The following is a 26174-nucleotide window of genomic DNA, read 5'->3' as shown; positions in this document are numbered from 1 at the left end:
AGGAGAAACCTGGAGGTTTCCTGGAGGACTTTGGCCTCAAGATTGTGGAACTAACTTCCATCTGAGTACCCAGCCTCTGGCCTGCCCTACAGATTTCAAATTTGCCAGTCTTCACTATCACATGAGCCCATTCTTAAAATACATTTTTCTCCTTGTACATGCATAGGTGCATGTGTGTGTGCACACCTGTGTACACACACACACACACACACACACAGAGTTGGTTCTGTTGCTTAGGAGGAGCCTGGCTGACACAGCAGGTTTCTGGGGAGAGAAGTGATCCGATCAAAGCGGTGCCGTCCAATCACAATCCTGGAGGGGACATGTGGACCAGCTTCAAGAGACTGAGGAGCATGTGGTGAAGGGTGGAGACAAGGGCAGCATGCTTGGCGGAGGGTTGCAGGGCAGAGGGTACCACCTTTGGGGAGAAAATTGACACCATTTAAATTCTTCAAAAAATCCACCACCTTTGATCTAGTAATGCTCCTTCTAGGAACTCTTTCCTTAGAAAGAAACGAGTTGTAAGCCCCTCAAAGAAGGATACACAAATATGCTCATTGCAACCTTCTTTCGGCATTTCAGTACAAATGTTCCCAAAGTCCAAAGGTGAAGGACTGAAATGATGGCTCAACCATCAGATGAACTACTGCGACTTCATTAAAGATCAGGTTGTAAAAGAAATATGCAATTAAAGAAAGCAGATCATGATATAATACTAGTGATGGCTTAAAAAAAAGGCTATAAAATAGTTTTTACAGCACTGTTTCTTTTCAAAAATTTTGCATTGTTGTTGTTCATTTGCTAAGTCGTGTCCAACTCTTTGTGACCCCATGGACTGCAGCATACCAGACTTCCCTGTTCTTCATTAATCTCCCAAAGTTTGCTCAGATTCATGTCCACTAAGTTGGTGATAGAATCTAATCATCTCATCCTCTGTCATCCCCTTCTCCTTTTGCCTTCATCTTTCTCAGCATCAGGGTCTTTTCCAATGAGTCAGCTCTTTGCATCAGGTGGCCAAAGTACTGGAGCTTCAGCATCCGTATATGTAGGAAGACTGTATGTAGTACGTCCTATGCTGACTGGTGGTGACATCACAGATACGTGTATGTAGATGCACAAACAGTACAGTATATGCAGACATATATGTATATATTTTCAGCTCTCCATGGGAGAGCTTCCCAAAATGTGGACCTTGACCTTCAGAAGGTATTTCTTTGGGAAGGTTCTGTTAAGTAAGCCTGGGAAGCACTGTCTTGCTCAGAGCAAAGAGTCCACACCCCTTACTGGCAGAAGCCACTGTATGTTTACTTTGGTTCTCAAACACACCTCTGTTTCCAGAAACACCTGTTATCACTCGCTGGAATTAAAATGCACAGGAGTACGTTCTGGATTTGACACAGTCTCCTGGTTCCTATGCCAAAGAAGGTCTGGCTGGTTTACCGCCCATGTTTAAGACGTTCAGGAAAGAGATGTTCTCAAGACTCCAAAAACCACAAAACAGTCTCCTGATGGTGAAAACAGCCTTATGTCCATCACCAGATCATACTGGGACCTGTGTGTGAAGGAGGCTCACGATGGGGCGGGTGGGTCCCGGTGGAGCTTGGAATCTCCTTCTGGCTTCTGGAGGTTCCTGTGTGACAAGCCAGCCCCATCTGTGACAACCCGCTTCCATCAGGCCTCCTCTGCAACCCCGGCCTCCGGAAATCTGTCCTCATGGAGGCTTCCCCTGAACAGGCTTCTTCTCCAAATGCTGGGTTGGCCAACAAGTTTGTTTGGGTTTTCCCTAAGACGTTACAGGAAACCCCGAACTTTTAGGCCAACCTGATACATTTTGGACCCTGAGCCACCTGCTCTGATCCAGGATTTCAAATCTAGCCCCACTGGCAGCATCTCTACAGCTCGCTGGGTTGTTCACACATCTGTTCTCATGGTCAGAGGCCCCTCTCAAGAGCCGGGGATACAATAGACTGTATTGGAGTCTCAGGAGGAGGGAGTCTCAGGCTACTTCAAGTACCTGGGAGCCCCAGCAGGTTCCCTATTTACCTGAAGGTCTTTGGAAACCTAAGTCTAGGGTTTCCCTGATAACTCAGCTTGTAAAGAATCCGTCTGCAACGCAGGAGACCCTGGTTCGATCCCTGGGTTGGGAAGATCCCCTGGAGAAGGCAAAGGCTACCCACCCCAGTATTCTGGCCTGGAGAATTCCAAGGGCTGCATAGTCCATGGGATCACAAACAGTCGGACACGACTGAGTGACCTTCACTTTGGAAACCAAGGACTGGAGATGGTCCAGAGTCCCCGGCCCTCATCCCAGGCCGGAATACTGTTCCCTCTGACGACTGCGGCAGGAGACCTGTGCTGGTTTTGGGGGCCCCACTGATGTCGCCTTTTCTTGTTCTGTTTTCTCTAGTTTTCTTAATAAACTTAATAAAGCTCCGCCCCTCCCCCCGGGCAGGGGCGGGCAGTACTAAACCTTCCCCCCCCCCAACAGCTTTTTGAGGTGTAATTTATATACAATTCACCCATTTAAGTTTACTACATTTCAACAATTCCGAGGGCATGTACAGGGCTGTGCAGCCATCGCCACAATTCACCGTTAGAGCCTTTTACCACCGGCCAAGGCTCCCCCACATCCATCTGCGCTCAGCTCCCACTGCCACACCCAGGCCGCCACTCACCTGCTTTCCTTCTATGTGCGTGTGTGTGCGGGCTCGGTCACGCAGTCGTGTCCTACTCTATTGTGACCCGTGGACTGTAGCCCATCAGGCTCCTCTGTCTACCGGAGTTCCCAGACAAGAATACTGGAGCGGGTTGCCATTTCCTTCTCCAGAGCGTATTCCTGAACCAGGGACTGAACCTGTGCCTCCGGCATTGCAGGTGAATTCTTCACCACTGACGAACCAGGGAAGGCCCTTCTCTCTTGATGGATTTGCCTTTTCTGCCTGGCTCCTTTCACTGAGGACTCCAGCCCTATAACTATTCCACTGACAACTGTTAACTAAATGAAAACAGGACTTGCAAATAAAAAAAACACATCCGAGGGAGGGCTTTGCATTGAAGAAATATTTGGCCTAATGTTCAACCAATTCAATGAATTTTTCATACCATTTCCACACGTTTGTTTTGGCTCAGAAATACCTACTATATTTAGGTACTAGGTTTTATGTAGACTGTTAGTGAGTATAAATAGACTCTTCTGACATTTAAAATGAACTTGAAATTGCTGAGTTTAAAATCTGAAAAGTAAGAACAGCCTATGCCATGCTGGATAAAACCTGATCGCTAACTTCCCAGAGTACACGATGCGGATTAACCCTCAGTATCTTTAGACATCAACTGGTGATAAAGTTGTCCATTCTGAAGAGACCGTTAGGGTAACTAACCCGAGGATCGGAGAAGTCTCTTTATACGGTGTCTTTATCTACACTCAGTCTAACTCACACCAAAGACATGTAGAAACCTTTTGTAGTGGATCATAAATGGGGGAAAAGAGGAGACTCGAAGACGGGGCTCCTTGGCGGAGCTCTGCTCAGCGTCTGATGGACACTGATGTTAGGAGAAGTGACCCATGCTGACACACGGCTCACACAGGTCAAGAACCTGCAGTTTCTACCAGGTCAGGCCGCTCACTCTCACAGTCAGGCGGTGTGGGAACTCCAGTCTGGAAAGGACTAATGTATTACCAAGGACATCGGGACAAATCTCTAATGAAAACTGTCATTGGACCTTTAATGAGAAGGAGGGCTGGCCACTCTAAAGGACTGTCTGGAAGGCAAAAATGACGGGCTCTTTGTTCCCGGGAAGCTCACAGCCTCCAACCTCCTGCTCTCATTGACGGCGGCCCCGAGTTGCTTCTGGAAGCTGGTGGTTCTGATTTGTCTGGAAATGAGCCTGCAGGTACATGCCACCCCCTGCCCCCAGCCAGTCCTGGCTCTTTGACCAGGTCAGAGTTTGAGGAAAGGGCTAGGGGATGGGATGACGCTGATGGTTCTCAGGGGCAGGCTGGCTGAGGGAGGAAGGCTCTGCCAGGCAGGAGAGCTGAGGCCAGATAACTTCAAGTCCAGGCAGGGGGCCTCGACATATAAGGTCTCATTTTAGCCTGAGATGCAGACTATACTCAGGCTTGGGGACAGGAAAATCATGTCTGAAGATCCAGCTGCAGGGTCCAGGGAACCAGTCCAGGTCCGGGGGCTGAGGGAGGATGCCAGGGCTTGGGAAAATGATCAAAATATAAGACATTCTGCCAAACAGGGATAAGGCGGGAATTCAGGGGGATCTGGGCACAGCAAGGTGATAACGTGTGTACCATTTACTGACCAGGGAGCCTTGGGGGCGCTTTACACACTTCTAGAGCTCGAGATGTTACAGAAGGCCGAGCACCGGAGAATTGATGCTTTCCAACGGCGGTGCTGGAGAAGACTCTTGAGAGTCTCTTGGACAGCAAGGAGATCAAACCAGTCCATCCTAAAGGAGATCAGTTCTGAATATTCATTGGAAAGACTGATGCTGAAGCTGAAACTCCAATCCTTTGGCCACCTGATGTGAAGAACTGATGCATTTGAAAAGACCCTGATGCTGGGAAAGACTGAAGGCAGGAGGAGAAGGGGGTGACAGAGGATGAGATGGTTGGATGGCATCACTGACTCGATGGACATGAGTTTGAGCAAGCTCTGGGAGATGGTGATGGACACAGAAGCCTGGTGTGCTGTAGTCCATGAGGCTGCAAAAAGTTGGACACGACTGAGCGACTGAACAGCAACAAAGGTATGGCAGCAATCTAAGTGCCCACTGGTGAATGGATGGATATAGAGGATGTCATAAACATACACACACAGTGTACTACTACTTAGCCATAAAAAGATGAAGTTTTGCCATTTGCAACAACATGAATGGACCTTGAGGGTATTATGCTAAGTGAAATAAGCAAGATTGAGAAAGACAAATACCATATGATTTTACTCATATGCAGAACATTAAAAAAAAAGAACAAATCAAACCAAACATGGTAATGGTTACCAGAGGGGAAGATGGAGAAGGTGAAATGGTAGAGGGGTTTAGCTTTATGGTGACTGATGGAACCTTTCAGTGGTAAGCACACTATAGTGTATACAGAATTCAAAATATAATGCTGGATAAATTAGGGGTTTGGGATTAACAAATACACACTAATACATATAAAACAGATAAACAACAAAGACCTATGACCTACTGTGTAGCACAGGGATCTACATTCCATATCATGTAGAAAGCTGATAATGGCAAAGGATCTGAAAAATACAGATATACATGAAAAAGTGAAAGTGTTGGTTGCTCAGTTGTGTCCAACTCTTTGCGACCTCATGGACTGACTGTAGCCCACCACGCTCCTCTGCCCATGGGATTCTCCAGGCAAGAATACTGGAATGGGTTGCCATTCCCTTCTCCAGGGGATCTTCCCAACCCAGGGATCGAACCTGTGTCTCTTGTGTCTCCTGCACTGGCAGGCAGGTTCTTTACCACTAGCGCCACCTGGGAAGCCCAATGTTTTAAGCCAATGTTACCTGAATTTTAAAGGAAAAGATGTCCTTACAAAGACTGTTTATACTTAATGGAAGGTTTTCCCAACTTTTACTCTTAGAGCAGTGTTAGCAGGTGGAGGGAGGGGTTGAGGGCGCATTTCCACAAAGGATGACCATTTTCTGAAACATAACTATCTTTTTTTCCCCTGTCAGATGTCACCCATTGATGTGCAGCTATATAATTACTTGATTTCAGGAAGAGCCACTCCATGTTATAGGAACATACAGGGCATGCCCTTCTCTTTGCCAGACCATCTAGGCGGAGACTGATGGCTGACCCTGAAAGTCCAGTGACTGGGACTTGGAATGCAATGCAAAATACCCCAGGGATGGTCACTGCTCTTCAGCTTCTGTGAAAATCACTTGTGACTCCTGAGTATCACCTCATAGGTACCGAACATGAAAGTTACAAGGGATGCAAAAGACGTCTACGAGATGAGTCTGCTTCCCCAGAATCAAAGAAGAAATATCATTTCATTCTGTTCTGCAGAGTCGTGCCACTCATTGGGCCACAGAATGGATCCCATAGGAACATACATTACTTTACACTACATCATAAGAAAATAATTGCATTGTCTTTCCAGAAACGTCGTTCCTGTTTGTCCCAAAGGGCTGGCTCAGTACCAGTAACACTGCAGATACTGATGACGTTCTCTGATCATTCACTTGATTAAAGGACACTGAAGCCAAGACGATGTGTGCACACAATAGTTTTCACATGAGCTTCTTGAACCTGACTCCACAGTACATGAACCTGGAGAAAATTCTCACCCTCTAAATACTTGGTGATTTTTTTCCTTCAAAAACAACAGATGACATTTACCTAGAATTCAGGCCTTTATTTAGAAGCTTAGGTACTTGTCATGGTGCTGCATATCCTGCTCATTTAATCCTCAAAATCATGATACAAGGCAGGCTCTATAATTATCCCCATGACGCCGACGGGGTGACTGAGGTCAAACACACAGAGGTCAAACAGCCCAGGATACATGACAAGTCAGTGACAAACTAAGATTTGACCCCGGTCAGTTGAACTTGAACCTCAGCTTCAGAACCAGAACCATCTGGACATGTACCAAGCTTGACCCATGCATCTGACGTGTACCATGCGCCGAGGTCTTAGTGGCTAAAAAATTAAAAACAGCCACTGATGAGAAACTGTATTTCAGACATTCCTTTGAAAGAATAAGTATGCACACAAAAATACCATTGACAGAAGCAGAAACCTTTTCAAGTAATTTTTTGAGGAATAGATGTCAGCCACAAAAATAGTACATATGCTGCAATGCTATTTATATAAATACTTTGGTCACCTGATGCAAACAGTGGACTTATTGGAAAAGACCCTGATGCTGGGAGAGCTTGAAGGCAAAAGCAGAAGAGGGTGGCAAGAGGATGAAATGGCTGGATGGCATCACTGATTCAATGGGCATGAACTTGGGCAAATTCTGAGAGACGGTGAGGGACAGGGAGGCCTGGTGTGCTGCAGTCCATGGGGGTCGCAAAGAGTTGGTCATGACTTTGTGACTGAACAACGTCTTGTCCTGACAGAGAGCAAATCCATGAACACTGTTTAATAGAGATCAGCTGGAAGGGTCCGAGGCCACTTCTTGGGGTGACAGAAATGTAACCACAGGAAAGAAAGTGACATGTGTATGTGGTTGTCAGAACTGCTGGAACTCCTGGCTCCCTCAGATGCGTGCAAGACACCGTATCCAGAATATGTGTGCATGCTCAGTCGTGTCTGACTCTTTGCAACCCTATGAACTGCAGCCCACCAGGCTCCTCTGTCCATAGGATTTCCCAGGCAAGAATACTGGAGTGGTTTGCCATTTTCTCCTCCAGGGGATCTTCCCAATCCAGGGATGGAACCCACATCTCCCGCGTTGCAGGCCGACTCTATTGCTGAGCCACCCAGGGAAGCCCAGGCAGAACATACCTTGATACAAATGTTTAAAAATTGCCCTTCCCCACCTCACTAAATAATCCAGTAATTGCGAGATTTCAGGATGTATCGCAACAACCTCACAAGGACATTTTGAGTGAGTTTCTTTGTTTACATTCGGACTGAGAATAAAGTATTCAAGGGACTGGCACGGGTCTTGCACACTCAGGGCGGCCTGTGAGCGAAAGCCTCCTGCAGTCCGGGCTTTAGTAAATGGATCTGCAGAGTGAGTGGGCTTTGCTGAGCTTGGGGAGGGAGGAGGCCTTGTGATGATGAGGGGGAGAGACAGTGGACGGGAGGGGTTAGGCCAGGGGAGCAGGGTTTTGCAGGCGGCAAGGCCAAGCCACGCTGGGGAGCATGGTTATCAAGGTCAAGGGTGGTGCCGATGACACCAATAGACACACACGGATGTGGGGCCTTCCGGGCCACAAGATAAACCACTCCATCGAATCTCGGCAGAAGCGCTCCAGGGAGAAGCCACGGAGACCCGCAAGCTCATCTTCAGGGGCGCAAAGGGTGCCCCAGCCGGTGTGTTTGATGGGCAGCACTAGGGTTTGGGAAGGGCACGCCAGAGCCGGTGTCTAGAACGTCAGCCCTGGGTCCCTCATTAAACCACAGCCCAGGTGGCCATCGCAGGACGCAGGGGCTCCGCACAAGACCACTGTCCAAAGAGCCCCCTTTCGAAAAGCACCGGGAGACGGGCTACTGTAGCAACAACCAGACTCCACCCCCTCACCTTGGGAGACAGGTTTGCACTGTAAATACGCACATTCTCTGCGCTCCGGGTCCCCGTGTGGCTCCCCCTTTGGATAATCACCCAAGTGTCCGCGGGCTGGCCAAACACTGGGGCTGTTCTGCAGAGAGCCGGAAGGAGGGTTAGCAACGGGACAGCAAAGCTTGCCAGGCTGCCTGCGAACACATGGGTCAGGGGACCGCTTTGATGGCGGCTTCACGGCCAGATGAAACCCAGCCTCTGGGGGGGTGGGTGGGGAGCGTGTTTCAGAAATCAAGCGCGACCGGCAGGTGCAGAGGACCCGGCAGGCACAATAACGGGGTGAGCGGTGCAGAGGCAGCCGCGGACTCCTATCTCAAAGCCGGCGGCCACGTTCCCTGCCCTTGAATAAGTGATTCAGCCTCCCCCGGCCCCTTGATTTCCAAACCAGGTGGGCAAACATGAGGAACAGAGTCCTCTTCAACCTTGTGCTGAGACCAGCGAGTTCTCAGGAAGCCGTGATGAAGTCGGAAGGCTCGCTTCCATCTCAGCAGAGCACCCCCTCCTCCAGGAGACAGGCTGTAGAAAACCACACGATGGAGAAGCTGCTGCCAGTCTGCCCTTCCTGCCTCTGCCTGCATCTCTCCCCACCTCCCTCGAGCCTCTCTCTGCCCTCCGTCTGCTGCTTCCTGCATCCTGATCTCTGCTCGCTGTGAAGGCTGAGCTGGGATGAAGGCTGCTGGCTTTATCTGGCCTCCTGGGGTTTGAGGGGAGGGGAGTGGTCAGGGTCTAGAGGGACCTCGGTTGGGCTGAAGAGCTGCCTGTGAGCATTTACAGAGGAGGGCAGGCGAGCCCTGGAGGTCAGGTCCCAGGCCAGCAAAGCGGCAGCACGGCAGCCAGTGGCCGCAGACCAGATGCCTTGGTGCCCGGGGCGGGGGAGAGATCAGGGATTGTCCTGGCAGCCCCCCAGCCAGCAGCCACTTCATGGGCAGGGGCCACACTCCCACGGCCGAGGCTGCCCTTTCCGGAGCACTTGGCTGCGGGCTTCCCTGGTGGCTCAGTTGGTAAAGAATCTGCCTGCAATGCAGGAGGCCCTGGTTTGATTCGAGAAGGGATAGGCTACGCACTCCAGTATTCTTGGGCTTCCCTTGTGGCTCAGCTAGCAAAGGATCCGTCTGCAATGTGGGAGACCTGGGTTCGATCCCTGGGTTGGGAAGATCCCCTGCAGAAGGGAAAGGCTATCCGCTCCAGTATTCTGGCCTGGAGAATTCCATCGACTGTATAGTCCACGGGGTCACAAAGAGTCAGACATGACTGAGTGACTTTCACTTTCAGTTGGCAGCTGCCTAGAGCATGCCTGCCTCCCTGCAGAGTCCAGGGAGAAAGGCAGGTGCTAGTCCTGAGTGACCTGCAGACCTCCAGACCCTCAGCTCTCAGCAAAGGTGGCGCATTTGACAAGAGGGCTGCGGGTTAAGGAGGGCAGAACATGTGTCTGGGGCGAGGCTTGGCCTTCACCGTGTCCCAGAAGAACTCCATTCCACCCACGCTATCCACACCGGGGGTCTCCGGGCCTCCCTGGAGCTCAGCCAATGACCTGGGGGCCGCTGCCCTGTCCTGCTCCCGCTCTCCCGCACTGGGCACTGCCGGTCGGTGGGAGGGCCCCACCAGCCCCCTGGTCCCGCCTGCCGAGGTCTCCACCCTGCCTGGGGTGTGGGGACATTGGGTCCGAGAACACTCTGGATAAAGAGACGGACCAAACTCATGCCCAGGGTGGGAGGGGGCAGGACACACCTTCCACCCTTGAGCTGACCGTGTCAGAGGCTGGAGTCAGGACCAAGGCACGCAGAGAAACTGGGCTGGAAGGACACGGAGGGCGCCGGGCCGGCCCCGCTCTCAGCCTCTGCACTCTCTGCAGCCTGAGATGAGCCTCTGCGGGCGGCCAGCGGCATCTTCCCACCTGACCTGTGCAAGCGCCTCGGCAGACAGGCACGGCTGCTCCCACTTTACAGATGACAAGACTGAAGCCTGGGCATGCTCTGCTAACTTGCACCAAGGGGCAGAGGGAGGACCAGAACCAGGGTGGGCCGTTCCCATAGCTACCACCTTTGTCCTCTCCGGAGAGCTGTTGTCTAAGGCTCCGCAACAGAAAAGCCACTATGCTTGTTACCATGAGAATAAACTCCGTGAAGCGCCCTTCCCGACTCACAGATACTTTAGGAGACGGAGATGGTTGGGAGTGGGTGCTCCTTATGAGACAGTGCTGGCCGGGGCCTGGGGTTCACTCCTCACCCGGCAGGAGCCTCTCGGGCACCAGTGCCCGCCTCCAGGCTTCCTGCCCTCCAGTCTCCCCATCGGTGTCAAGCAGGCTGGCTCCCTGCGTCTCCTGCTCACCAAGAGATCTTGCCAAGGAAGGAACCCGCAGTCAGGGAGAAAACCTCCCACTCCCGGGTTACTACAAGTCTACGCGAGATCGGTATTTCTAATAAGCACCCCTAAGTGCCCCGGTTTCTTCTCTTTTCTCATACAAAGCGCTCAAAGGACCCCCAGCCCTTCCCCAGAGCAGACACACAGTCCCAGCCCCAGGCAGCCTGTACTCCTGAGAAAGGCTGACCAGCGTCTCCTCCCCTGAGGAGGCAGGCGGGTGTGACCACGTGTCTGGGGAAAGAAGAACTCAGTGCCTCGGGATGGACGTGCAGGAGACTGACCGGTCATCCCTCGGTGCGTGCTAAGCCCGAACAAGAAACTAAAAACGCTGGCCATCACGTTCTCCGGCCGCCAGTCTCCACCGTGCTCAGAGGGCATCGTGGTCCTCAAGCGTCAGAAAGAAGACCACGTGCCACACGGCAGGGGGTGGGCATGGGTGAGGGTGAGGCCCCTGCCCCAAGCTGCCCGCTGGGTGCGGCAGGAGGTGGGGGGACAGGCCCAGACACACTGCCATCTGGCCATTCTGCGTCCTGCTGAGCCCTGAGGGCGGCTGTGCTGTCTCACGGCTGGCTGGTGCCACAGGCAGTACCCTCTGGCCACTGACCCCCCAACAGCCCCGCGGCAAAGCACGGGGGCTCAGAGTGTGGGTTCTGGAGCTGGGCTCCCGGGGACAGACTCTCTGTCACCGGGTACCTGCCGTGTGACCTCCGGGGGGTTCTGGGAAATGTCGAGTATCAGGATGCCGTGCGACAGCTAGGGGACCTGTGCTCAGGGCTGTCAGGATGTCGGGGGGCTGGCAAGGCAGGACAGTGTCGGGGGGGGCTGGCCTGCCCGCCCGGGTGCTGTCGGAAGTGGACAGCTCGGGGGCTGGCAAGGCAGGACGGTGTGGGGGGGGCTGGCCTGCCCGCCCGGGTGCTGTCGGAAGTGGACAGCTCGGGGGCTGGCAAGGCAGGACGGTGTGGGGGGGGCTGGCCTGCCCGCCCGGGTGCTGTCGGAAGTGGGCAGGCATGCGAGAGCCGGCACACTCGGTCTTCACAACGCTGATGGGCCACATGGATCCACCTGGAGGTTGTGCTTTGCAGGGAGGATGGTGAACGACCGCCTTCTCAGTCTCCCAAGGACTCGCTCGCCACCACCCCCAGCCTTTGGGGCTCAGCTCACCTCTGGCCTTGAAGGCTTCAGGGTGCCGAGTGTCAAGGGCCAAGGTCACCTTGCTTTGGGCCACAGGCTCTTCAGTTGCGAAGGTCTTTCACGAGCTGCGTGAGAGGCAGTGGTCTGGTTTGGGATGGTTCCCCTCAATGGTATTCGTAGACGGGTGGGCTTATTTCAGGACGTTTGATTCTATACCATTGATCTATATGTCTGTTCTTATGGCAGCATCATGATCTTGGATTATTATAATTTTGCAGTAAGTTTTGAAATTAGGATATACGGTTCTTCCAACTTTGTTATTCCTTTACAAAATTGTTTTGTCTGTCTGAAGGCCTCGTGAGTTTACATACAATGTATGGCATCAGCTTGTCCATTGCTGCAAAAAAAGGCATTTGTAACTCTGAAAGAGACTGTGTTGAATCTGTACATTATTTTGGGGAGTCCTGCTATCATAGAAATATTGTCTTTGAATTCATGAACATGGATGTCTTGTCAGTTATTTGTTCTTGTTCAGTCACTGTCATGTCCAACTCTGTGACCCCACAGCCTGCAGCACACCAGGCTTCCCACTGCAGCACACTATCTCCCAGAGTCTGCTCAAATTCACATCCCCTGAGTTGGTGGTGCTATCTAACAATCTCATCCTCTGTCGCCTCCTTCTCCTTTTGCCTTCAGTCTTTCCTAACATCAAGGTCTTTTCAAATGGGTCAGGTCTTCGCATCAGGTGGCCAAAGTATTGGAGCTTCAGCATCAGTACTTCCAATGAATATTCAGGACTGATCTCCTTTAGGATGGACTGGTTGGATCTCCTTGTAGTCCAAGGGACTCTCCAGAGTCTTCTCCATCACCATAGTTCAAAAGCATCAATTCTTCAGTGCTGGGCCTTCTTTATGGTCCAATTCTCACATCCATACATGAAACTGGAAAAGCCATAGCTTTGACTATATGGACTTTTGTTGGCAAAGTGATGTCACTGCTTTTTAATATACTATCTAGGTTTGTCATAGCTTACCTTCCAAGCAGCAAGCGTCTTTAATTTTACGGCTGTGGTCACCATCCACAATGATTTTTGAGCCCAAGAAAAAAAATCTGTTGTTGTTATTGTTTAGTCACTAAGTTGTGTCTGACTCTTTGTGACCCCATGGACTGTAGCCCGCTAGGCTCCTCTGTCCATGGGATTTCCCAGGCAAGAACACTGGAGTGAGAGGCCATTTCCTTCTCCAGGGGTCTTCCTGACCCAGGGATTGAACCTGAGACTTCTGCGTTGGCAGGCAGATTCTTTACCACTGAGCCACCAGGAAAGCCACAAAATCTGTCACTTTCCACTCTTACCCCTTCTATTTGCCGAAGTGATGAAACCAGATGCCATGATCTCAGCTTTTTGAATTTGAGTTTCAGACCAGCTTTTTCACTCTCCTCTTTCACGCTCATCAAGAGGCTCTTTAGTTCCTCTTCACTTTCTGCCATTAGAGTGGTATCATCTGCATGTTTGAGGTTGTTGATATTTCTCTCAGCAATCTTGATTCCAGCTTGTGCTTCTTCCAGTTGGGCATTTCCCATAATGTACTTGCATATAATTTAAATAAGCAGGGTGACAATATACAGCCTTGTTGTACCCCTTCCTAATGTTGAACCAGCCAGTTGTTAGTCTTCTTTAATTTCTCTCAAAGATGCTTTGTAGCTTTCAGTATACAGGTTAAATTTATTCTTCAGTATATTATTCTTTTTGATGCTTTTGTAAATGGAATGGTACCCTTAATTTTTATTTTGGATTGTCCATTTCTTGTGTATAGAGCCACAACTGAATTTCATGTATTGCTGAGGTCCTTTATTAGCGCTAATATTTCATTGTGAATTCCTTTAGATTTTCTATATACAAGATTATGTCATCTGCAAATAGAGACAGTTTTACTTCTTCCTTTCTAATCTGAATGCCTTCGGTTTCTTTTCCTTGCCTCATTCCCTGGCTTGAACTTACAGTACAAAGTCGAAGAGGAGTGGAGTTAGCGGACTTGTCTTGTTCCTGATTTAAGGGTGGAAGCTTCCAGTACTTTACCATGAAGTTTGATGTTAGCTGTGCGTTTTTCATACATGTCCTTTATTAGGTTGGGGAAGTTTCTTTTTATTTCCACTTTGCTGAGTGTTTGTATCATGAAGGGGTACTGAATTCTGTCAAATGCATTTTCTGCATCTCTTGAGATGACTAGTATTTGCCCTTTAGTCTATCAATGTGGTGTATTATTACATTGCCTCACTTTTGACTGAACCAACCTTGAATTCCTGGGGAAAATGACATTTGATCATAGTATATAATCCTTTTGTACTGGGGCAGACATAGAGATATAGCATCTTTGGGATGGCATACTGGATATGTCAGGCCCAGTTAGAGTCTGGTAAAGAAAGAGGACTGATAACCTGGGTCTTCAGAAATGAGAAATAAAGTCCAGGGACTTGGGCTAAGACTGGGAGAGAGACTCCACACAGGCTGCGGGCATTTGTTTACACTGCCTCGTGTAGAGCAGGGCTTCTCATATTTTAATGTGCCTAAGAATCACCTAGAGAGCTAAAATTCATCACTGGGCCCCACCACAGGGACAATGGGGCCCAAGAATGTGCACTGATGATGCTGCAATAAACCACTCTACAGATACAAAGCAAAATAAACACGGACCACATCCTTTACACCAGCACCTGAGGGGGCAAGGGTCACCTGCCTCTCTCACCATCAGCACGCAGGACCCAGGCACAAAGCCGACCGGGTTTTCCAGACAAAAAGAGCCCAGGAAACTTCCTAAATAAGATCCCCTTTCAGCATTAAATCTGCACGATTAAGTGGGTGGATTAATGACTAGTTTCATCTTACAAATGAGAAAATGCCCTGGTTTTTTAAAAATCACTATCATAGAAGATGCTGCCTGTGGAACCAGAACTATTCTCTGGTCCAGCTCCACATTTCATCATGCAGATAATAAAAAATATCAGTGTGAGGCTTTTGGGAAAACAAGCTGAATGTTTTCAACAGACACTGTTGGGTCAGGGATTCAGGCAGGAGAAGGATGTGATTATGGGAAAATCTGGGGCTTGAACCCTTTGACTACACTGGCTCATTCATCAGTTTAGGTATCAGCACTCTTTTTAAAAAAATTTTTAAATTCAGCACTGTTTTCCACAGAAGCTCTAAGGATTAGCACTGACATCGGAAAATTAAGACTTCAGAATCATGACTGAGTAACTTAAAAAATCAGGTCTGCTATATGAATGCAAACTAAAATGAATGATGCTTTATTATCCTCAAGTTACCATGAATGGGGCTACGAGATTTTATACATGGAAAGATATTACAGTTACATTATTATACATAATAAATTTACAGTAATAATATCTAAATGCAGACACAGGCTGGTAGGAGTATGAACTGGGGCCAAGGGGAGGAGACAGAATGGATACGTGTAAATGCAGTGGTACCTCTAGATGCCACAACTGGCCATCGGATGTGGCCACGTGATGCTGAACAGGAAAAGGACAAGAGCAGCTGGAGGACCAGAGATGGGTGTCAGAAGTTAGGTCCTGAGTTCAAATGACCTGTCCCTTAGTCCTGGGAGACCCTAGGTAAATGGCTCCAGGACCCTGACCTCACAATCGCTCCACCTGGGAAATGGGGCGGGGGGTGTCATCCAATGTTGCAGGATGGCTCTGTGCTCAGAAAAAGTGCCGCATACCCTGTGAGCTGGGCTTCCCAGGAGGCACTAGTGGTAAAGAACCCGCCTGCAAATGTAGGAAACACAAGAGACACAGGTTCGACCCCTGGGTTGGGAAGATCCCCTGCAGGAGGGCAAGGCAACCCACTCCAGTATTCTTGCCTGGAGAATCCTATGGACAGAGAAGCCTGGTGGACTATGGTCCACGGGATCACAAAGAGTCGGACGGGACCGAAGCGACTTAGCAATGCACACTGTGAGCTCTGGGCCCAGGTTCATTTGCTTCGGCCTCTTCCTCATTATGAGGAAGAGGAAAGCAGAACCTCCCTCAGAAGAAACAAAGTTTCTGGTGTAAAATGATCCAAACGTCACTGAGAGGAAGGACCCTCTGGAAAGTTCTCCGCTGTGGAGGAATCAAAACACAGGCAGTTGTTTTAGACTATTTCTAGGCACCTGCTTAGAACGTCTCTTATGACACATAACTCAAGCCTAAGGGTTCACCTCCACATCACATTGCTCCGTCTATGATCCCAAGTGGATGTGGGCTCAGAAGTGGTCAGGGCGCCTACAAGAAACAGATGCTGGCCGATGACTGCATTTTCAGCTTTACATGATAGTAAAAATCCTTACACATAAAAAAATTCCTGACTGTCTCCATGGCTACATTTCAGAAAGTAAATGAGAGAGATTTTCAACCCAAGACGGCTCCCTGGTAGCAAAGCTGGCTCCCCCACACTTGGTTTCCTGCAGGATCAAATAAAAGACAGGTTCGTGTGCGGCAGGCAGACGTGATGAACCAACAGCACTATTTCGTCCATCTGTTTCAAAGGCAGATGACAGTAGAGTTATGCTGCAAAACGTGGATCCCACTTTACTTAACCTAATGGAGAACCTTGTTAGATCCGCCTTTCTTATAATTAGGGCCGGTCTATCCCGAGAGCTTAATCAGAGAGTGCTGCCAATGCGTGGATTCCCTCCACACTCCCTGCCAGCAGTTTACTGGAGGAATGGCTCTGTTGTCAACTGTAATCTTCAGGTATTATTTTTGAGGCAGTGTTAATGCACTTCTCATTTGTACATTTCCCTAAATGGTTTAATACTTATAGTGGAATATTTCTGATCTGGGTGCAGAGCTCAGGGAAACCCTAGCTTATTTAGCAACGTGCTAATGAGGACCATCCAGTCAAGGAGAGTCTCTGAGTTACAGCTCTGGGGTCTGATTCCAAGCTGCCCTGCTCCAAGAAGTCACTAAAATATCTGAAGTCAAAGACTAGGTCCCCCGAGCAGCTGCTGGGTTTGCCGAGCCACAGACGTGTAAACTTCACAGGCAGTAAATGTCACTCCTGCGCGGGGGACGGCGTGCCTGTAAACCCAAGGCTCCTTGAAGCCAGCCAGTTGTCCCCACATGCTCAGGACGCTGTCCCCGCCTGGACCTGAGGCTGGGAGGGCAGGCCCCCCCGCTCCGGAGGCTGGGGCCAGGGCATGCCCGCTGACAGGCGCGCCGTGATGACAGAAATGCACCCGGAGTTGCAATTAGTGGCACTGTCATTTTCGGGGGCTCCTGCCAATTAATTAAGCCTGTCAAACAGAAAAACCATGGCGCTCACATGATAATTTATATTGGAAGAGACCAGCCTGCCGGAGCACAGCGGCTCCCTCTGCAAACAGAATTCTTCCCTCCGAGTGCGGAAACGCATAAGAGAAAATAAATAAAATAAAACAACAACACGAAAGGGCGGATGGGGTGGGGTGGGGTGGGGGCTTGGTCCTGCATGGGGAAGAAGAAAGTGAGGCTGTCCTTGGGATAATTGTTAACTCTGATCGCCAGAGTCGAAGACGGGCTGATTAAAACTCCCGAGGAGCCCCCAGCTCTCTGAACCCTCTGCGTCCGTCTGGGATGACAGAATCAGAGGAGTTTATTCATACCATTAAGCCCCAGAGAACTTAATTGAAAGAAGAGCACAGCCCGGACCTTGACAAGCGGGAGGTCACAGTAATTGCTGCCGGACATATTTAACATTAAGATAATCAGGCCATTAATTACCCTTTGGATCATTAAATCAGCCAGTTGCAAAATGAAATTTCTGCCTCTATTACTCACTTGAGAGACCACAGGGGTGGCCTTTAATTTATCAGTGAGCTTGAGATACAAAGGCTGGGCTGGGGGGAGGGCAGGCGGGGAGGGGGGAGGGGGTAGCCCCCCCTGCACCCCCCGACTCCCCCTGCACGCGGTGGCTCGGGCGGCAGAGGCAAGGCATCAATCCGCCATGCTCGGTGATCGTGGCAAATTAACTAGGTAAGATAACCTCCGCTTCCAAAGGCAGAGGCTGGGGGTATGTAAATAGATGAGGGCAGACAGGGAGATCAGAGTCTGCACACCACTTAGCAGGATAATAAAGGAAATCATCCTTGATTATCAGTGCTAATTTGGACACTGCCGGTAGCTTGTTATGCGTGTTCTGAGTAGCATTTAATTAATTCAATTGCTTGTTAATGAGGGAAGTGACATGTGGGGAGCAGATGTCACCCAACTGCAGATGGGTTCTGGTCATCACAGCAAAGTCCTTTTTTTATCCCCCCCCCATGTTTCTCTCCCTGCCCATTTTTCTTTTTTTTTTTTTTTAAGGAAAGAAAATAGGAAAAGGTGTCAAGCATAGAGGAACACTCAAAAGAGACAAAACACCGACCTCAGCGGGGCCAAGAACTGCTGAAAAATAATAAGATGAGACAATCCTGGGGCCGCGTGGGTCCACATGTTCCCCGAGGCCGCATTTGGATCAGTGCATCTTTATGCCAGAAATTTGAGCCCGAGATTACGATATTGTGATCTTAACGATCAAACCTAACGAGACAGAGACGTGGCCAAGTGGGGCTGCTTTTAATATCTCGGAGGGAGCGGTGGGGATCCAATTATTTTCAGTTTGGATACATTTCCCCTTTATCAATATCTCCATGTGCATAAATAAGATGAAAGTGGCGTTCAGAAATCAAAAGGACATGGAACTCGGATCACTGGGTGGACCCGCTCGGCCTGCGAGTGTGCAGTCTCTCCCACGCAGATTCCTGACATCCGGCCCCACGTCCTCCTCCCGGACTGACAGCCGTTTAGAGGTTAAAGACAAGAGGGGTGCCTAGGGGCCCAGGTGAACTGACAAATGACGGAACCCAGAGAAAGGATGCTCAGAGACGGAAGGGAATGCACACCCATCGGCAAGCTGGGTTCCCTTCCGAGTGGGATCAAAGAGATGGCGGATGATTTCAGTTGGGCTCAGAGCTTTTCCCAAGGGCTCTTTCATGGAATTGAAAACGCAAGCTCTCCACTTCCAGGTTCCTTTGATTTCCTAGACCAAACCGGCAGGCCCCCAAAGCACCTTGTAAACAGGCTACCTGCCGTGAAATGCAAACAGCAACTGGTCCCTGCACACCCTCCCGGGCTTTGGCCAAAGCCCGCCACCTGCAGACACAAAGATGGGAGATGAAGAGAGAGAGCCGCTGAGCCCAGCAGAGCTCAGCTGCTGCCAAGAGGAATGCGGCTCCGGAGGGCTCTGATCGGCCATGGTAGGACATTCTTTTCCCTGCAAGTCAATCGAAAAAGCTTCTAAAGTGCAAGGGGGATGGGATCGAGAAGAAGGACCTGCCTTCAGTGATGCAGACCGGCCCCAGAGAACACCAGCGCGTGGCTGAGCGTGAGAGGATGCACACCGAGGCTTGTTGGGACAGTTTCATTGTGTGCTGGTAATTTTGCTCACAAACACACGATGGGCTCCGAGGCTGCAAGACCCCCTGACATGTGTATTCCAAGCTAGGCAGTTTTCTGTCTCACTCATCCACTCCAGAAAGATGCACGTGACTGTTTTAACATCTTTACCTCCGAATCGTGTCCTGACACGGGTACTGGAGCCTTGCCTGGTTGCTCCAGGCCCCGCGGGTGTCCACAAGACAACGTACCGTCAGGGGCAACCACACACTCAGGCGCTGACCGGCCTGCACACAGCAGACAGCCCCTCCATTAGCCCCTAACGCTAGTTCTCTCTGTTCCCACCTCGCCTTTCCTCTGCAGCCCCATTTACAATCAATATTTTAAGTGTGTGCTTAAATGGTATCAATAGCAATTAGAGGGGAATTCTGATTCCACCCCAGATGTAGTTAATTGTTACCACATCGATCTCTAACCAGCTCCTTTCTCCAAATTAAACCTCCATCACAGTGGGATGAAGGGCACCCTCTCCCCTCCCACGACAATAAATTTAATATCGAATGCACCGGGAAAAAAAAAATGGCAGTTGTTGCAGAATCCATCCAAAAAAAGATTTTTTTTTTCTTCCTGGGAGTAATTAAAAGATGCTTTTCTTGACTAATGATCCCCCGGTTTAGGAATGGGAAGTCAATACGACTTTGCCGCCGTCAGCTTCGATTGATCTCAGTGCTGTTCAAGTTTGAACGGCAGTTCTCGGGGCAGCTGAGAATCGCTGGAACCAATTATGAGCAGCCCGAAGCTGGCCTAATCAGGGTGCAGGGGACAGACGGCTGGTCAGAGGACCCCGCTTCCCTGCGTCCTGTGTCACCTGCAGGCCTGGGCGACACCGTGAGAGGTGGCTTCAGGTGTTTTTCTTGGAGAAGGGTCTGCTGTGTTCTACTTCCCCACGGTCCTGAGTGTGTGTGTGTGTGTGTGTGTGTAAGGATCTGCTGTGTTCTACTTCCCCATGGTTCTGAGCCTGTGTGTGTGTGAAGGATCTGCCGTGTTCTATTCCCCCATGGTCCTGAGTGTGTGTGTGTGTGTGTGTGTGTGTGTGTGTGAAGGATCTGCCATGTTCTACTTCCCCATGGTCCTGAGTGTGTGTGTGTGTGAAGGATCTGCCATGTTCTACTTCCCCATGGTCCTGAGTGTGTGTGTGTGTGTGTGTATAAGGATCTGCCGTGTTCTATTTCCCCATGGTCCTGAGTGTGTGTGTGTGTGTGTGTGTGTGTGAAGGATCTGCCGTGTTCTATTTCCCCATGGTCCTGAGTGTGTGTGTGTGTGTGTATAAGGATCTGCCGTGTTCTATTTCCCCATGGTCCTGAGTGTGTGTGTGTGTGTGTGTGTGTATAAGGATCTGCCGTGTTCTATTTCCCCATGGTCCTGAGTGTGTGTGTGTGTGTGTGTATAAGGATCTGCCATGTTCTACTTCCCCATGGTCCTGAGTGTGTGTGTGTGTGTAAGGATCTGCTATGTTCTACTTCCCCATGGTCCTGAACCTGTGTGTGTGTGTGTGTGTGTAAGGATCTGCTGTGTTCTACTTCCCCATGGTTCTGAGCCTGTGTGTGTGTGAAGGATCTGCCGTGTTCTATTTCCCCATGGTCCTGAGTGTGTGTGTGTGTGTGTGTGTATAAGGATCTGCCGTGTTCTACTTCCCCATGGTCCTGAGTGTGTGTGTGTGTGAAGGATCTGCCGTGTTCTATTTCCCCATGGTCCTGAGTGTGTGTGTGTGTGTAAGGATCTGCCGTGTTCTACTTCCCCATGGTCCTGAACCTGTGTGTGTGTGTGTGTGTGTGTAAGGATCTGCTGTGTTCTACTTCCCCATGGTTCTGAGCCTGTGTGTGTGTGAAGGATCTGCCGTGTTCTATTTCCCCATGGTCCTGAGTGTGTGTGTGTGTGTGTGTATAAGGATCTGCCGTGTTCTATTTCCCCATGGTCCTGAGTGTGTGTGCGTGTGTGTGTAAGGATCTGCTATGTTCTACTTCCCCATGGTCCTGAACCTGTGTGTGTGTGTGTAAGGATCTGCTGTGTTCTATTTCCCCATGGTCCTGAACCTGTGTGTGTCTGTGTATGTGTGTGTGAAGGATCTGCCGGGTTCTACTTCCCCATTGACCTGAGTGTGTGTGTGTGTGTGTGTGTGTGAAGGATCTGCTGTGTTCTATTTCCCCATGGTCCTGAGCCTCTGTGTATGTGAAGGATCTGCTGTGTTCTACTCGCCTATGCTCCTGAGCGTGTGTGTGTGTGTGTGTGTGTGTGCGTGCGTGCGTGCATGCGTGCGTGCTGGGGGAGGAACAGCACATTTCTAATTATATGCCACTGTCAGAATGAATCTTCTGAACAAGACAGAATGGACGGAGCTTCTCGGGAAAACAGCTGGGCCCCTTTTCAAAGAATTAGACTGGATATATTGCACTTGGCTTTTCCTCAGATGGAGATAAAAATTTATTAAAATATTTCTTTTTAGTATTACCTTAGGGCCACATTAGCGAGCCCTCCAGCTGTTTGCGCTAGCAAGCACCGCTTTTGCGAAGACAGCGAGGTGGGGCGGGTGGGGGGCGTATCTCTCCTGGTCTTGGGGAGGCAGGGACCAGGCCAGGCATTGCTTCTCACATCGTAGGTGAAATTCCACACGGACATTCCAGGCCAAACTTTTTCATTTTCCTTTCTGTTTGAGGAGAATGCAGGAGGTAGCGGAGGAGGTGGGGGTCTGGGTTTTCATGATGCGATTATGTTGAGTGGTTTCTGAGTGTATCTGAGGCTCTCCCTCCGTCCCACCAGGACCACCACCTTCAGACGGGCCTCCTTGCCTGTCTCCGCCTCTTCCTACGATGCTGCTGGCTGCCTCTGGTCCTCCGGGGAACAGGTGGGACATCCACAAACACATGAACAGCCCCAACGGCCCGCCCTCTGCCCACCCTCAGTGAGAGTGAAAGCTGCTCAGTAGTGTCCGACTCTTTGCGACCCCATGGACTATACAGCCCATGGAATTCTCCAGGCCTGAATACTGGAGTGGGTGGCCTTTCCCTTCTCCAGGGGAATCTTCCCAACCCAGGGATCGAACCCAGGTCTACTGCCTTGCGGGTGGGTTCTTTACCAGCTGAGCCACCAGGGAAGCCCGCCCACCCCCAGAGTTGCTGTCAAAGCACTGCCCCTGGCTCACGAGGTCTTTGCTCTGTGGCCTTGCCCTTCCCCATCCCTCACTATATCCATGGCTCCACCTCCCCAGGGACCCCCAGGCTTCCTTTGGCATTCCTGTCTTTGCCTAAGCCTCCACCACATGCTCCCCACACCACCAGGCCTGGAGAATCACCCCATGATTCCAAGCCCAGCTCAGAAGACATTTCTCCTGAACTTCCCTGAGACCATAGACCACTCCCGTCTATGAATGCTGCTGGGTCCTGGCATCCTTGGCCGGCTCTGAGCACATACACCGATCACTGCAGACCTAAGGTCATCACCTGGCGACCACTTCTGTTCTATGAGAAAGCACTCGATGAGTATTTGCTGAGTTTAATTAAAACTACAACTCCAATTACCAAAGGCACAGTCAATTCTCAAACATGCTTTATCTTCTTAAGAGTTGAACAGAATTTAGAAACTCCAAAGTTACGCTGGGCAAGACCACATAACCATACCATCCTCACCATAGGAAGTTCATGACAATGACTCCACTTGTGAGAAGGGAAGACTCAAATGTCCGTAAGCTGTAAAGATACAATACGTATAATCTTGCACAGAAGGGGAAGTCATACACTCAGGAACTTAACTAAAACACTCAAGACAGAATAATAAAATACTCTTACATACAGTCTTCACTTATGAAGACGAAACTATTAAGAAATATTTCCCACTTAAAAACTTAACCTACATCTTTGTTTCTAATCATTCCAAACAGTTTCTAGTTATGACAGATGGGAAGACAAACTCTTCTAATTCATGGTATTAAAAATAGTGCATATGCTCCTTTTACACACAAACAGTAAGATGTATAAAGTTAATCTTTTCCCAATTTACTTCAACGTTTTCTGCATTCACACATTAAGCTCAATCCAATTTTCATTTTTCTTTTTTCAGATCTAATTACCCTCTAGGGAAACTACATGTATGAAAAAATACATATTAAAACATGAACTACGTGTAAATCTATGGCTGATTCATATCAATGTATGACAAACCCCCCCCCCAAAACAAACAAACAAACAAAAAAAAACACATGTCATTATAAAAAAAAAAAAAAAACATGAACTAATCTTTGAAGAATGCCCCTAGTGGATGAACCAGTAGATTTCCATATTAGCGTTATATCAAATTCTAAAAACTATAAAGTGTATCACTTCTTCAGTTTGTAGGACAGTTGCCCACAGGGCATATTACACGACATAACTTATGTAGGAGCTCACAGCACTGAGCTGAGAGGTTTTAAACAGAGAGACGTCATGCACCTTTCAAGGACCCCTACCCGCTCTCCACAGAGCATCTAATACGAAGAGTAGGGTTAATGACACCAGCTTCATTCTCTCAAGTGAACCAAAGGTGGCACCCCAAATTCATTGTTCAGCGTTGATGAAGCCCACCAACCTGCCACATCATCACTGCTTATCGGCAGAGACCGACTTCTTACCCTTGTGTTTGGCCCACCCATAGACGGACACCCAGGTTTCCTTGTCTGATCACCAGCAAAACACATGAGCGCTGGTGCTGGGAGACCCAGCGTCCCCCTTCACCGTGCACACACCTGAGACGTGAAGGCTGTGCCCACCCACCACACCTCTGCTTCCGACGCCGGAACATGCCCGCTCAGAACAGCCTCGGAGACGGGACAGTCTACCCTGCCTCCGTGAAAGAGGCTTTCTCAGAAGACACGTCATTTTATCACCTCTTAGGTACATTAAATATGCATGTATACTCAAAAACGGCTTATAATTGCTGTAAATGAAAAATGAGAGACACAATGGCCTCAAAATAAACGCGTTTTTTTACACTGGGTAACAATTAACAGTAATGAGGAGCCACCACATGTTACGTACGCCGTGCTTGGTTGATTAAATGTGTTAGGGATACAGTTTAGAAAATAAAATATGTTTGGTTACTATCAACTCACTTAGTGAGAGGTCAGAGGGGAGTGGAGCCAATGGAGTAGATGCTTATTAAAGACATAAGAATAACAAAATCAAAAGAATCCCAAATTCCGTAATTAGTGTTAACAGCACAGCTTATGCCTATTAGAAATGTATTAATTAAAGTGATATATTCATCAGGTTAGAAGCTTAATACGTCTCTAAGAGAGGGAGAGGAATCCCCAAAGTGTAAAAACAAACGTAAAAAATTAAGGAGCTTGAATTATCTGTGCCTGCGGAAGACCGATTTTAAACACAGACGTTTCGAGCTGGGTTATCAGCCTTCCCACGGGTGGCCGGGGCGGTTCTTGTGGTGGCTGTTGCTAAGGTCACTCCCGGTTCTGTTGAGCAGTAAGCCGCGTGAGCACCCGCCTCCCCGTACCCCTACCTTGTGGAGTCCAGCGAGGGCTTCGTCCGCCCCTGGGTGCTCTCCTCCCAGACGCTGTTGGCCAGCTCGTTCCCGATGGACGACATCACCTTGATGAGCTCAATGGGCCAGTCGTCGAGGTCCAGAGACCGGACTCGAGAGAGGTGGGTGCCGAGATTCCGGTGGATCCCTGAGCACTCGATACACATGAGGGCTCCCAAGTTCAGACTGGCCCAGTTGGGATCTGCGGGTGGAGGAAGGGGACGCCAGATGCGATCGGACCGTCATCACTCACTCCCAAGGCCCTTGGATCTCAAGAGCCAAGTGGCTAACCAGACTTCCCACTTCAGCAGTCCCTCCTTGGAGTCAGGGCCTTAAACATGCTCCCTTGGACACCACTTGCAACTGTCTCAGGCATCTCAGGAGGTCTGATGTGATGGCGGCAACTTTCAAACATCTAAGGCTCTGGCCAAGGCCTTAGAATTTCCCACACAATATACAACTGAAAGCATTGGTTTGGAGAGAAAAATGCACGTTTGGGTACTTCCACAGGCTCTCCTGGTGGCTCAGATGGTAAAGAACCAGCCTACAATGTAGGAGACCCAGGTTCAATCCCTGGGTCAGGAGGATCCCCTGGAGAAGGAAATGGCAACCCACTCCAGTATCCTTGCCTGGGAGATCCCATGGACAGAGGAGCTTTGTGGGCTACAGTCCAGGGGTTGCAGAGCGTCAGACAAGACTCAACGACTAACACACCCAGTGGGCAAACCCCTTGAGCAAGCAGACACACAGGGAAACGAAATGAGGCATGACCTGGTGTCTCTCGTGGGATGGCTGCTGATGCAGGGAAAGAGAAGGAAAGAGAGGGACAGCTGGTCATTCCCAAAGCTACAATGCCCCCGGTACCCTCCTGCATCAGGGGCACATCAACGTTCTTAGTGACATGGTGGGCATGCTTGCAAATTTCAAAGATGAAAGAGAGGCACACCATAATGAGAAAGTTGGACTCTCAGTGATCTTATTTAGGGGTAACCAGCCAAGCAGTTCCCATTTCTCCATCCTTCACTGCTGGCAAGATGGTTAGGTTTTGGCTCAGCACGGTCAACCCTGACTCAGAACAAATCGGAACAGGCTTTGGGCTGTGACACTGCACCACAGACATCTCATGAGTCCAGGGAACAGCCCTGGGGTGCCTGGTGTGGAACCGCTGTCCTGGTCAGAAGTCTGAGGACTCAGGCCCAGGGCCGGCTTCATGCTAGAATCACTAGCTGATTTCCAAAGAGGGGGCTGACCTTGACTGTCAACGGCTTTCACCACTGGCAGAAGCAAATAAGGCTTAAATCATCCAGGAATAATCAATACCTTACTCCAGGTAGACTTGAAGAGTCAACAAAAAAACCAGGTAACTGACATCATATTTATTTGGAATCATTCTATAAATGGCAAATGACCAGGAGTGACTTCACGC

The 26174-nt window shown here is 49.7% G+C and overlaps 1 protein-coding gene across 4 annotated transcripts in view; it reads right to left on the bottom strand.

The window, feature by feature from the left end:
- The window catches only part of AGAP1 (ArfGAP with GTPase domain, ankyrin repeat and PH domain 1), a 575037-nt gene that overhangs the window by 43434 nt on the left and 505429 nt on the right, over positions 1 to 26174 (bottom strand). For all 4 annotated transcript variants that reach the window (XM_043877472.1, XM_043877473.1, XM_043877470.1 and 1 more), the window contains one exon: positions 24728 to 24950. In XM_043877472.1, the coding sequence (XP_043733407.1) occupies positions 24728 to 24950 (223 nt within the window). The remainder of the gene's footprint in view (positions 1 to 24727; positions 24951 to 26174) is intronic.

Source organism: Cervus elaphus, chromosome 20 (assembly GCF_910594005.1).
Source record: "Cervus elaphus chromosome 20, mCerEla1.1, whole genome shotgun sequence".
Classification (NCBI taxonomy): Eukaryota; Metazoa; Chordata; class Mammalia; order Artiodactyla; family Cervidae; genus Cervus; species Cervus elaphus.
The sequence above is the reverse complement of the archived record's forward strand: the minus strand, read 5'-3'. Positions and strand labels throughout refer to the sequence as shown.